General features: G+C 40.2%; 1 protein-coding gene across 3 annotated transcripts in view; it reads left to right on the top strand.

The window, feature by feature from the left end:
* Window positions 1-13862, top strand: part of GALK2 (galactokinase 2) — a 176786-nt gene extending 162924 nt beyond the window's left edge. For all 3 annotated transcript variants that reach the window (XM_043982034.1, XM_043982032.1, XM_043982033.1), the window contains 2 exons: window positions 4556-4757; window positions 13242-13862. In XM_043982034.1, the coding sequence (XP_043837969.1) occupies window positions 4556-4757; window positions 13242-13458 (419 nt within the window). In that variant the 3' untranslated portion in view covers window positions 13459-13862. The remainder of the gene's footprint in view (window positions 1-4555; window positions 4758-13241) is intronic.
* The last annotated feature ends 906 nt before the right edge of the window (window positions 13863-14768 follow it).

Genomic DNA, 14768 nt, shown 5'->3' with positions numbered 1-14768 from the left:
TTTGTAAATGAAGTGCTTAACACAGTGTGTGGCACACAGTGAGTACTTAATAAATGCCTGTCACAATGAGAGAGAGAATGAGACAAGTAGAGATATTGATCTTGAAAGACTGGTAGATTTTTTATAATTGAAGAAGGGAGTGGAGAGTATTTGATAGTGGGTGGTAATTATTGAGTGGAGGTCAGAAAGTACTATTGTTGAATATGTTGAAGGAAACAGTAAAAATAATTATAGGTGGTACTTCTATAAGATTTTAACATTTACTAAATATTTTCTTTTTTTCTTTTAAAATAAACATTTTATTTATAGTTTTGAGTTTCAAATTTTATCCCTCTTTCTCTCCCCCTCTTCCTGAGGCAGTAAGCAATCAGATATGGGTTATATATGTGCAATTATGTAAAACATTACCATATTAGTCATTTTCTACAAGAAAACTTGAATAAAGGAAAAAAGAATGAAAGTGAAAGATAGCATGCTTCAGTCTGTGTTCAATCGATATCAGTTCTTTCTTTGGAGGTGGATAGTGTGTTTCATCAGTAGTCCTTTGGGATTGTCAGCATTGTATAATAGTTAAGCTATTCACAGTTCTTCATCAGACAGTATTGCTGTCTCTGTGCACAATGTTCTTCTCTTGGTTCTATTCACTTCACTATACATCAGTTCATACAAGTCTTTCCAGGCCTTTCTGAAATCATCCTGCTTGTCATTTCTTATAGCGCAATAATATTCCATCTCCATCATACACCACATCTTGGTTAGCCATTCCCCGATTTAGGGGGGATTCCTTTGATTTCCAATTCTTATCCAGCCCAAAAAGAGCTGCTAGAAATATTTTCTATGCATTATCTCATCTTCACAGCAAAAATGTGAGAAATAAGTGCTATTGCTGTGCTCATTTTACTGGTGAGGAAACCAAAAGAAATCAAGTGATTTTCCCAGGGTCACACTGTCAGTAAGTGTCTGAGGCAGAATCTGAGCCCTGATCTCCTTGAATCCAAGTAAGAACAATTAAAAAAATATATTATATAACCATATGCTATATTCCCTCCCTCTCTGTCTCTCTCTCTCTCTCTGTCTCTCTCTCTCTCTCTGTCTCTCTCTCTCTGTCTCTCTGTCTCTCTGTCTCTGTCTCTGTCTCTCTCTCTCTCTCTCTCTCTCTCTCTCTCTCTCTCGGCAATGAGGGTTAAGTGACCTGTCCAGGGTCATACAGCTAGGAAGTGTCATGTGTCTGAGGCCAGATTTGAACCGAATTCCTCCTGAATCCAAGGCGGGTGCTTTATGCACTGTGCCACCAAGCTGCCCCGAATTTACCTACTTTTCAATGTTGGAAGTGGTTTCCCTTTGTTGTGGGTGTTTTTTCTTTTTTCTTTTTGATGATCTCTTTGCATTAGTGTCATGTCTTTGGGATGATATTGATTGCAGACCTTCCCCTGATATATAAACTCTCATTTACAAGTAACCCTTGCTAATGACTGCCACCTTTCCTCCTTCTCTCCTCCTCTCCTCTACTCCTTTTCCCCTTGCTTCTGTTGCCCAGACCACCTCAAGAAGACATGGGACTTTTAGAGAATCCTTTGCCTAAGCTTGTGATACCTGTGACTAGTTTTAAGGCTTCTGTGGGCTGGCCTAGCAAACTGACTTGCCATTTCTGGTAACCATTTAGAACACTGTTGGTGGGATGCCTTTCGAATTCCAAATAATTGGCCGCCTTACAAAGGAAAGGAACTGTTGGAATGAAACTCATTTGGAAGTTAGGGACTAGCAATTTGGGGGTCGTCTTTCCTGTTACCTAGAACTCTTCTGCCTGTAGTGTTCACCTGAATCCAAGGCCTGAGTTGTTTTTTCCATCCTGACTCATTACTTATTTGCATTTTTGGATTAAATTTGAATCGAAAGTCCATGGAAATGTGAACCATAAATGTTATATGTAAAGGAGAATAAGCTACTTAATTAGTCAGACATGTTTCCTGAGGGCAGGCCCCTGTTGCCAGTAGAAACCAAAGGAAAAGAAGTCCCTGATGTAGGTAGTCGAGTGATGGGGGATGCCAACTGTTGGTGAGACTCAAGAAGATTTAAATGGGCAAGATCTGTTTGAAAAATTGGCCTTTGTGTTGAAAGTAGTAGTAGTTTCTCCATGTACTTTGGCTTAAGTGAAAATAATAATGATGATGATTGCTGATAGTCATCTAATGCTTTCAGCACTGCAAAATACTTTATAGGAATTCTGTCCTTTGATCCTCACAACAGCCCTGTAAGGCTATATACTTGCAGTGTTCATGGGTAAGGACAGAGCTATGTATGCAGTTACCATTAACCCAGGGAGACACATGACAGCTGTGTGCCCAGACAGTCTGGTATAACACAACATATGCCATCTAATCCCATAGCATCCTACTCTTTAGTCTAAAAGCCTCTAAGTGGTGAAAGAGCTACTGCCCTTGAGTCTCTAGCTTAGACATAGGGAAATGGGATCATTGAAATTGCTTATAGCCAGGCATGGTTGCTCATGTTTTTGGTCTCTGCTGTTGGGGAAGCTGGGGCTGGGACGTTGCTTGAGTTGCAGAGTTCTTAACCACAATAGGCTAAATCTATTAGGTGTGTACACTAATGTGGTGAGCCTCTGCGAAAAGGCTGCCTAACTGAGCAAACCAGCCCTGGTCAGCAAATGGCACAGGTTAAAACTTCCATGCTGATCAATATCGAAATCAGGCCCATGAGTAGCTACTAAATTTCTAGCCTAGGAGAGAGGTGGGGAGACCCAGTCTCAAAAAAAGGGGGCACGGAGAAAATTACTTTAGATATGAAGAGTGTTCGAGATAACTTAGGAGACTATGTTGATTCCACAACTTGCATACACCCCACTCACCCATGACCCTTTATTTTGTATATTCTTAATTACATACATGGTTTATATATTTAAATGTATGCAAGTGAGATTTCATATATATTTAAATATATACATGTGACTAGAGGCAATATGGCATAATAGAGAGCTGGCCTCAGAATGAGGGAGACTGACTGCATGACTGGGCCAATCATATAAACTCTCAGTGCCCTAGGCAGCTCTCTGAGACTAAAAGTTGCAGAGGAAGTGCCAACCTTCATGGAAGAAGGAGTTTTCTCACCAAGGGAGTTCCCTATATTAGTGAAGTAACAGGTTATTCCCTACGTACTCCCTTGCTGTTCCTCCAACCAGGTGCTTCATGTGCCAATCCTGGGTATTCCCTTCCCTCAACTTCCATGCCTGGAATGCTATCTCTCCTCACTTCTGCCTCCTGGCTTTCTGTAAGTCCCAGTGAAAATCCCACCTTTTATGTCATCATATTGTATCATATCATGTTATGTTATATTACATTATATTCCTGATCCCTTTGAATTCTAGTACCTTCCCTCTTTTGAGTATTTCCAGTTTATCCTGCATATAAGTATATAGCTTGTTTGAACATAGTCATTTGCATCTTTAGATTGTGAGCTCCTCAGTAAGCAGGGGCTGTCTTCTATATCTCTTTGTATCTCCAGTGCTTAGCCTGGTACCTAGAAAGCACTTCATATTTATTGGCTGACATAATGTAAGCTCCATGAGGTTGTAGACTATTTCCCTTTTACATTTTATTCCCAATGCCTCGCAGAATGTCTGGCATTTTGGGTGAGAGGAGTGAAGGGAAAAAACTTAAAACATTATTAGTGAAAGGAACACTGAATGTGGACTCTACTTCTCCTTTTGTACTCTTAGAAGGTTGCCCTGAAAGATTAAGTTTCTGGCCAGTATGTCAGAGGAAAGACTTTAGGTCTAGATCCTGCCGACTTCAAGGCTAGCCCTCTCTCCCCTACACCACCTGCCTCTTGCCTGGCACATTATAGGCACTTAATAAATGCCTGTTGGTTAATTGATGGTACCTGCTGTGTTTTATTAGTAAGATCCTAGGATTGTTGATTCAGAGTTAAAAGGGGCCTAAGAGGTCATTTAGTTCAACCCTTTAGTGTTTTGGTTTTTGGGGGGGGGGCGGGGCAATGAGGGTTAAGTGACTTGCCCAGGGTCACACAGAACCCTTTCATTTTATAGAATAAGCAGAAGCCCAGAGAGATGCATTACCTTATCCAAGGTCACACAGGTGGAAAATGACACGGGAATAATTGAAGAAAGGGTTTTTTTTTTCTTTGAAATATATACATTTTGGGGCAGCTAGGTAGCACAGTGGATAAAGCACTGGCCCTGGATTCAGGAGGACCTGAGTTCAAATCCGGCCTCAGACACTTGATGCTTACTAGCTGTGTGACCCTGGGCAAGTCACTTAACCCCAAATTGCCTCACCAAAAAAAAGGAAAGAAATATACACATTTGGGGAGTTTTAATTCTTATAAACTGATCTTAGTTTCAGTAGAATGTCTGCTTTGGCTAGGAACGATTGCCTTGGTGAAACAGGCTGAACACAAGGCTTGGTAAAGGAAGAGGACAGAAATAGCTGCCTTCTAAGACATGATCATATTTTTATGGGCCCTAGGGATGGGATTCTCTGACTGTTTCTAACCACATGTCTCCCTTTTCCTTACCAAGTCCTCCTCTTCAAGTTGTACCAGCGTGCAAAGCATGTGTTCAGCGAGGCTGCCAGAGTGCTGCAGTTTAAGAAGATATGTGAGGAAGCACCTGCCAATGCTATCCAGCTGCTGGGAGACCTAATGAACCAGAGCCACGTGAGCTGTAGGAACTTGTATGAGTGCAGCTGTCCTGAGCTGGATCGGCTGGTGGATGTCTGTCGGTAAGTCTGTTGGGGGGAGGGAGGGGAGGACAAGATGGAACTTCTTCAGAATAAGTTTAAAATGTATGACCATCTTTCAAAGGAAAGTGATTCACAATCACATCGTGCTTAATGAATGGCTTCCTGGGACAGTCTCCAGCTAAGACTAGTTCTCTCTGACAGCTGACAAATGTTTATAGAATGAAAGATTCCTTTAATGGCAGTGTAATTCCCCCCTGGTCCAGGGTCAACTCTTCTTTGAAATCTCTATAATAAATAACTCTTTATTATCATGTGTTTAGATCTTTCACGAAGGCAGTAGTAGCTTTCTTCAAACATTATCTCAATTCACTTTCTGATGACTTTGGGCTGAATGTGTCTTAATCTGCACAACTCCTACCCTCAGACTAACTGACTTTCTCTGCCTGTTTCTGGAGTTTTCTTGTAAAAGTAGTCGAGGATCATGGCATGACTGGGATATTCAGGTCTCCTAGGGATTGAGATTCTGTTTAAAGCTGAGACTCTTTGGCTGGGAAGGAAGGGAATAAGCGGTACTTATAAAGGGGTTAGTTGAGACACTGAACTTCATAAAAGTCAGAATATTTCATGAATCGTTTTGTGCTTTACAGATAGTAGGATATTAATATATATATATAAATTGGACTGGTAAGTAAGAAAGGAATGATCTAGAGAGAACAGAAAGTGAAATGCAGGGAGCTTTTGGATGTCTGGGTGGATGTCATTTCCATTGTGAGAACAGAATAAAATGCTGCATATAATTAATAAGGAAAATACAATTAACCACTTGGCGCCGGTGGTTTGCCTTGTCCATTGCCACAGAGCCAGCATGGAAAGATTAAACTGAATGGTTCAGATGCTCATAAACCATATGTGTAACGCAACCTGTTGAGAGAATTTGCCCAGTGTTAATGGGCCCCTCTGCTGACGTCAGTATTTGTTCTCTAATTGGAGAAGCAGCTTCCGGAGTTTGTTTTACTGTAGGGACTATTTTATGAAAATATGGAGGGTTGTAGGAATGGAAAGAGACAAATAACTTCAGTTCTTGAAGAAAAGATGTGGAAGAGTTTGCATATTACTTCAGTTGGACAAATCAGGTGGGGAAGGGGTGAGGAAAAGTTTATTTATCCCCTTTTGTTTCTGATGAAACATAGTTGAGTAGTTGGTAGTTTTAGAAGCAGTCTGAGTTGCTGAGGTTCGCTCTTCTGACAACCGTAGTCAGGTTTGCTTTGTAATGTCATCTCCATTTTGCATTGACTTGTATGTGTACATGTTGTTTCCCCTTAAAGAAGGTAAACTCCTTAAAAGCAAAGACTTTTTCATTTTTCTATCTCCCAGTGCTTAACATAGTACTTGACACATAGTACACTCAGAATAAATGCTTGTGATTCTAAGTTCTACCACTCAGAAACAAGAAAAACTAAGATCTTTCCAACCTAGTCTTGAGATTTTTTCTTCCTTTTCTCTTTGAAAAAAAAAAAAAAAAACAAAACTTCTCTGAGTTACAAATGGATTATATTTACAGTTGTACTTTTCCCCCAATTTTTCCTGACCTTTGTAAGATGAATCAATTAGTCATTCAGTAAGCATTTAATAAGCACCTGTTATGATGTAACAGCCCCTGTTACCAGTATCCCTCACTGTTGTGATTTGGAAGTGAACTAGGCCTTTGCAAGAGAAGTGGGTTTAGAAAATGCCCTCCCCCCCATTTTTTTAATGGAAGTTGAAAACCATAAACTATACCTGGAGGAAGGGGTGTGGGTTTTTTTTCTTTAGAAAAAAAAAACAGTGTTAAAAAAGTGGGAAATAAAAAATGTTGTTCCTTTGCTTTTTTTTTTTTTTTGAGACCAATTACAGAGTATCAAAATTAGTTTTTACTCACTGCTCTGTTGAACATATAAAGACTTACTGTCCCAGGTCTGATATGTTTGGTTGAGCTGGGCCATCTGACACTTTTATTTCTGGGGGAGCTAATGGCTTCATTGCTATCACCATAGTCATCAGTCGATCGCTCAGTGCTTCTGGTATGTATGGCTTGAACACACTTTGGAAGTTTCTCAGAGAAGAGACATGAGTGTCAGACAGATCCAGAGTAGAACAGCATTGGGGAGTTGAGTGACACGTGTCCAATAGGATAGTTTGTATCACATGTAAAAGAGGCAGGCCACAGCAAACACTTTTTTTTTGGCAAGGCAATGGGGGTTAAGTGACTTGCCCAGGGTCATACAGCTATTGTCAAGTGTCTGAGGCCGGATTTGAACTCAGGTACTCCTGAATCCAGGGCCAGTGCTTTATCCACTGCGCCACCTAGCCACCCCACACAGCAAACACTTTTTTAAAAACAGGGCACTTATTGTGTCATTTAGTATATAATTGGGAAAAGATGGCAACGGAAGAAATAAAGAGTAAGATGAAAGGATTGTGAAGCAAAGAAAAAGTAGGAAAGATTCAATTAAATGGGAACCATTTATTACTCCCCTACATTGGGAATACAAAGATAGAGAAAAAAAAGGCAGATTAGTAACAATAAGAGCTCACATGTGGGTAGTTAAGCCCTTACAATTTACAAATCACTTTCCTCTAGAACTGTTTGGGAGGAAGGGCAAGTATTATTGACACTCTACAGTAAGGAAACTGAAGATCAGAGAGGTTAAGTAATTTGTTCATGTTCACACATTAAAAACACTGAATCCGGAAGCTTAAAAGCCCAGTTTTTCTAGCCACAAGTCCAATACTCTAAAAGAAGAAAAGGTTACTCAAGTCTTTATTCTCTGGGAAGCTACTCCACACCAGCCACCTCCCTTGTCACTGTCTGGGGCAAAGGCTCTTAGCCTTTTCTGTGTCGAGGACTCCTCGGGCATTCTGGTAAAGCCTATGGACAGACCCCTTCTGAAAATAATGGTTTTTAATATGCATAAATTAAATAACAGAATTACAAAGGAAACCAATTATATTGAGATACAGTTATCAAAAAATGTTTTTAATGTTCTTCAACCCAAAGTTAAAGATCTCTGGGTTTCCATCCTGCTTCTTCCACCAAATCACCCTCATGATCTTAGGCAATTTGCTTAACTTTTCTGTTCCTGAGTTTCTTCATCTGTAAAATCAGGAGTGGAACCAGATGATCTCTTAGCTCTCTGACAACTCTAAAAACCTGTAATCCTCTCTAGTCTCAGCCTTCCCATGCAGGCCCTAGTCCAAACTGTGCCCCATTGGCCTGCCACTAATGTTTGAAATTCATAGTCTACCTTTACCACTCATTGTTTCTCTCTCTGCTATTCATTTTGAATGCCACCATCCTCCTTAGTGGGTTCATCATTAAAGCAATTGATAGTGGGAAGGATTTCTGCCATCTTTGTTGACTGGCCTCAACACCCTTCAGTCTCCAGGCTGAAGCTTTGATCTTAAAAGCAGAAATGGAAGGGATTGCAGTGGTGTGGCTTCAGTTCATTCTCTTTGGTGGTGCTTTTGTTGTAATGACTGAGTGACCTCAGGACTAAGATTAGACCACAGCACAGAAATGAGGCCTGAAGGAACTCAATGCCTATGATCATTTTGGAATTGTGTAGGATTGACTGTTTTCTTGGTAGACAATGGAGGAGAGATCTCTCACAAATGTAAAACCTAAGCAACCTATTTCATGACACTAGCAGAAAGAAAAAATAAGGGAAGGGCACAGGAGTATTTTCCATATTTGTTAGGTTAACCTTTTACCACCTTGAAGAGAAAATTATTTCCAAAGAATCCAAAGAAAGGTCCAAAGGAAGATTGTTTTAAAAATGCACAATGTAGTTTGGCATTTTATTAGAAAATTTAAATTATGTGCAACAAAGTTGACTTAATAAAGGAAAAAATATGATGCCTGAATTATAACAGATCTCTTTTAAATGAACAAAAAGCATGTAAAATTTTATAAGAATAGTTAAATGTTAAAGCAGAATTGATTGACAATACAAAAAGAACTTGACGCTAAGTCAATTATACCCTCACCACCACTTATTGGTTACTTCGGTCCCATCTTGAAAAGAATTGTTTTGGTTTTACTTGAGAAACACATTCACATATTTAATATCAGTTTTGACACTTGTTGAAATTAAAGAAGATTTACTGCCACATTGTTTCCTAAGTTATTAAGAAAGTTGAATGACAAATTTTCATGGAACCCATTTCAAGTAATGGGCCAGCAAAGGTCACATGAGTTAAGTTGCTATGTATCCTGAAAAAAACTTGGTACAGACCAATTTTGTGGCCGCCTTTCTTCTACCCACATGAATCATCTCAACCCTCCATTTTTGAACCAAGAAGAGCAGTTTGTATAGCCACAGTTACTTGATTTCATTTGGAGATAAAAGTTGGTTCTCCTCTGCCCAGAAGAAGAGAGAATCCATATTCTATATTGGTCATGCTTTGGGGGCACTGACATAGTTTGCTCCTGTTTGGTCCATCTTCTCTTTTTGTTTTCAAATGAGGAGAACTTGCTTTATGCTTTTGGAAATATAATGACCATCTTTTATCTTTTGTCTTCTATTCAAATTAAACAATGTGTGCATTAAACCGTGGTTGTAAGAGCATAGATTTAGAACTAAAGGGGAACTACTTCAGCTTCCTCATTTTACAGGTGAAGAAATGGAGACCCAGGGCAGTAAGTGACTTGACCTACATCACACAGGTAGTAAATTAGCAGAGATCTGGGATTCAAACCCAGGCTCCCAGTCTTTGTGGACTGGAAAGAGATATGGAGTTAGAGTCCCAGTCTAGACACTGCTCTTTCCTACCTGAGTGACCTTGCTTAGGTTGCTAGATCTCTTTGAGCAGGAGTTCCTTCCTTCCCTACTTCCCTCCCTCTCTCTTCTTTCTTTCTTCCTTCCTTCCTACCTTTCTTTCTCTTTTTTGCAGGGCAATGAGGGTTAAGTGATTTGCCTAGGGTCACACAGCTAATAAGTGTTTAAGGCCGGGTTTGAACTCAGGTCCTCCTGAATCCAGGGCCAGTGCTTTATCCACTGTGCCACCTAGCTGCCCCCAGCAGTTTCTTTATCTGTAAAATGGTGAGGGGGTTGTATTAGATGTCCTTCAAGGTTTCTGTGAGCTCTAACTCAATGATCTGGAGTCTCCAAAGCCGACATTCTTTGCATTCGACCACACAACAAATGTTTAGCAAAGGGCTTCTATGGGCAAGGCACACTTACTTCTTCACTGTGTTCACAACTTTGAAAAACTGGGAGCTTTTCATGGGATTGTTTGTACTGGCTACCTAACAACAACTAATCATTAGCAGTGCAGTATAATGTTAGGAGGAAAAGGTCATCATTCATTGCAGCCTCACTTCCTCCATTCACCCCAGACTTTGATTTTTATGGACCCTTTATGCTGTTTTTTCAGGGGCAGGCTACTGTGGCCTCCCTGGTCAGCTCCTTCTACATGACTTCCCATTGAGCCATCATAGACATCAAAGTAGTTTTTTGGGGGAGGTTTATGGTTTGGGTTTTCATAATTCTTACCCCATTTTCCTGAGTTTCAGTGGCCTAGTCGATACATTTAACACCTTAATGTTCCTAGAGGGAAACAAAAATCTTCCAATAATCTTAAGACATGATTTACTCATTGGTCTTTCTTAAAATACATCTTTCTTGTTTCCCTGTTTGGTGATGTCTCTAACACTCTTTATATATTTGCTGAAGGATTCACTAAAGCTCGAATGGAGCCTGAAGATAGGGGATTTGAATATATCTGGATGGGCATGTGTATGCACAGGCACATGCACATGTGCCCTAGGTTCTCATCTGCTAGGGCAAGCCTCTTGATTTGTGGACACAAGTGCCAGCAATTGAAATGTGCTGGTCATATTTATAGGCACACTTATCATGCTCACTTTTGGAAACTTTATCCCTGAGGGTGTGGGGTCACGAGGTCTTGCCTTCCCTTTAGCCCATTTTAAGTCTTCTGCAGGGCAGTCATGGCTCAGTCATCAGGGGCTTGAGGAAGCAGTCAGGAGTTTGTGTTTACCTGAAATATCTTCAACCTCCTATTTAAAAAACTGGTACTTACATCACAAGAGAACAGACTTCCTGAGGAGATTCCTTTGGTTTCTAGTTTCAGGATAGGTTGGGGGCCAACATTTCAGGGTCTTTCAGGGGCTATCACTTGAGTTTTTCCTACATCATCCTTTACAGTGAGCTAGGCCTGAATATGTTGATGCATGCCATCAATGTGACAGATGCTTCAGATTGGCCCTCTTGACCTCCAGGTAATCCTGTATCCTCTGAGGCTTTTATTTTAAGGTCTGCTTTAGACAAAGGGCAACTACAGGCCCCAAATTGAGAGGAACAGATTTGGGCAACTACTGAAGGAAGAGATCAGTGTTTTCAGCACAGAAAGAAAATGGGTCTTCATTTGTTTGTGAGTTTTTCTCCCTCATGTTTCTATTTTTGGAGAATAAATTTCAATGAATATGATGGATGATGGAGAGAAGTAAATTAAGGAAATCAGTGGAGAGGGTAGGCGAGTTGGAGTTGGAGAGAATTGCTACTATGCAATAATCCCAATATAATAACGTATGTGTGTGTGTGGGGGGACGATGACGGGGGATGGCCTATTGATATATTTTCCAAGAATCATAAAGTAACTCATCTAGAAGGGTGGGGGCAAAACCATGTTGGTTGTGGAGCTTTTAATCTGCTACTAATTAGGAGGAAAATTTAACTGTAAGGATTGCAAATTCATATTAGATTTTATTGTTAGAGTGAGTTGGCCCATTAGAAGAAAAGTAAGCCTCACATACTTTGTATGGAGGCCTGTCACTTAGACTCAGACCCCAGGTTTGAAGCAGCACCTAGTTGATGATGACGGGAACCAGTTCATGACTATTGGCTGTCTTATAGAAAGTTGTCATCCAAGTTAATGACATTTTGTCTGGTGGTGCCCAGTGCCAGTAGAATGCCTGGTCAACTCCAGGAGGCCCCCAGAAGTAAAGATACCCATTGTATCTCTTACCTTCTTGCTATAGAGATTTTTGTATAAGGGAAATTTGAATTTTCCTTGAGGGAATATTTTTCTGTAAAATGATAAAGTTTAATAATATATGCTTTTATGATATTTTCTCAGTAAGAATTAAAGTTATCTGCTCCACAGGATTGTTGATTACATATCAAAAGTGAAAATAACAGGGGCAGCTAGGTGGCGCAGGGGATAAAGCACTGGCCTTGGATTCAGGAGGACCTGAGTTCAAATCCAGCCTCAGACACTTGACACTTACTAGTTGTGTGACCCTGGGCAAGTCACTTAACCCTCATTGGCCCACAAAAACAAAAAACAAACAAAAAAAAAGTGAAAATAACAATAATAATAGCATTTACATAGTGTTTTAGGTTTTGCAAAATGTTTGATATATTATCTCATTTGGTCCTTACAGAAAACAAGCTTATGTGCTATTATTATCATTATTGTGTATAGGAGAAGGGGGAAGGAGTAAGAGAGATTAAATGACTTGCCCTCCATCATACAAATAATAAATAAATGTCTGAGGCAGGATTTGAACTTTGGTCTTCCTGACTCCAAGTCCAGCTAAGCACTGGAGATTTTTGTATTAGACAAACTAAATAGGTCCTAGGAGGGAGGACATGTACACCCACAATTATACATAGAATAGACATAGGGTAATTGGGGGCCACTAGCACCTGCTGGAAACAGGGCACGTCTCCTTTGGGAGATTACATGAGCTGAGTATTGAAGGAAACAGGATTTTAAAAGGCAGCAGTAAAGCTAGAGTACATTCTAGGCATGACGGACAGTCAGTGCAAAAGTACACGTTATGTATGAGGAACAGCAAGACTGGACTTAAAGGTATGAAGGGGAGCTCCTTGGGAGCAGAGATTGTTTCATTTATTGTATTTGTATCTGAGCACAGGATTTGGCGTATAGTTTTGCCTTAATAAATACTTATGATTAATAAACATGGAAAGGTAGGTTGGAGTCAGTTTAAGACCTTTAAATGTCAGAGGAGTTTGTATTTGAATTTGTATAAAAAGTAATAAATCTTGAGAACAAAAAGGAAAAAATAAAGCACCTTTCCCTGAAGAAATCTTTTTTATAGGCCTATGGGCTTCAAGTTGTGGTTTGAAGTCACTTAAAGCCATCTTCTGGTCGACGCAGGTGTGAGTATTCATTATGTCTGTCTGTTCCTTCCTCTGTCTTCACCCTTTCTCTTCCCTGTCCCTCCATTATAGCACTTGGATGGCAAGCCTCCAGAATTAAGTCTGTGAAGACTCCTTTTTAGAGCTGATGAAAGCCGTGGCCTTGTGGACAGGCCGTGCTGGCCAAAATTGGGGACTAACTTTAGTCACAAATCAACAACTAAAATATCTCAAGTTCTATCTATAACCTTCCCAAATGCTGAAAGTGCATATAGATGTTTTCTTCTGAGAACTTGGCCAGCCGTAGACGCTCTTGTTTTCATTGACAGCTTCTAATATTTTCTTTTTATTATTGTAGGCAGTTTGGGGCTCTAGGGTCACGACTGACTGGTGCAGGATGGGGAGGCTGTGCTGTATCTTTGGTGCCTACTGACAAGCTGCCTGACCTTCTAGCAAATGTCCAAGAAGCTTATTACCAAAGCAACAAGGGAAGCTTAGCCGTGGGGAAGCAGTGTCTGTTTGCTACCAAACCTGGAGGTGGGGCTTTGGTTTTCCTTGAGGCCCAAACAATGTAAGAATCTCAGAGAAACTATTTAGGGCATTCAGGAACTGGCAGGACTTCCTATGCCACGGTAAATTAATCCCCTTTCTGTTTTTTATTATGGTGAATGTTTGCTATTATCAAGATCTATTTCCAAAGAGATTGTTGAAAGCTCTCTGCACTTTATAATGAACACTTTTTTCCCTCTTAAAAATGTTTGTTACAAATAATGGCCAAGATATTACTGGGATAGACCTTTTAATGACTGATGATTAAGTGAACCTTACCAATGTGAAAATGTCAGATTTAAATGATCAGTGATGTAAATAAAAAGATATCTTATTTGTTTTTGTTTTTTCCCTTCTACCACTGACACCAAGATGTGTTGGAAAGTGAGTTCAATTTATTATTATAATTAAACTGATGCCATGAAATGGCTGGGCTTTTTTCCAGGGTGTGTGTGTGCATGTGTGTACTCTGGATCATCTGGTTCTCTCTCACATTGAGACTCACATTCTTCATCTTCAGAACAATTACCACCATCACAGGCAGGTAGACAAGCTAAAGCAGGGATTGAGGCTATGGTGGCAGCGGCAACAGCTGACGGTGACCTGATTGATACAGCTTTTTCTGACCTTTCTGCATGACGCTGTTCAGACAATGAATTGAAATACATGCAAACATTCAGATGATCATTTGGGGCTTTGAGGATGTCAGTGTAAGATTATACTTTTACACCCACACCCCCCCACCCCCCAAAAATTCCCAATGGGGGTGAGGGTGGGTGGAGTTCTTTAACATGTAGCCTGGTTGAGAAGAGGTTAGATTTAAGGAAGCAGGGGATCCTAGGCCTCTCTCTGAATTTGTTTTTATAGGGCATGACATCATTTGTACTGCTTTCACTTTACAAAGAAGGGTCTCATTTTCAGTTGAGATACTCTCAAATTGTCCATTTATATTTATATCTACATGAATATATATCACGCCTCTTTTTAATTTCTCTATTTCTATGAAGCACACCACGGTCCTTCCAGTCACCTAGGTTTACAACTTTTGAGTCATCCTTGACTCCTCTGCTGTTTCTTCTCCCACACATCCAATCATTTGCCAGTTGTTGCTGCCACAGTATCTCTCCATACATCATTCCCCTTTCTCTAATCATATATATTCACCTTCTTCATTCAGGCCCTTATCTTGACTCTTGCATTGGCATCCTAATTGGTGTTCCTGCTTCTTAGTCTCTCCCCTCCCTGAACCATCCTCCACATAGTAGCCAAAGTCATATTCCTCTTGTACAAATCTGACCATGTCACATTCCTAATTCCCTATTACCTCTAGAAGCAT

The sequence above is a fragment of the Dromiciops gliroides genome, chromosome 2 (genome assembly GCF_019393635.1).
Source record: "Dromiciops gliroides isolate mDroGli1 chromosome 2, mDroGli1.pri, whole genome shotgun sequence".
NCBI lineage: Eukaryota > Metazoa > Chordata > Mammalia > Microbiotheria > Microbiotheriidae > Dromiciops > Dromiciops gliroides.
The sequence above is the reverse complement of the archived record's forward strand: the minus strand, read 5'-3'. Positions and strand labels throughout refer to the sequence as shown.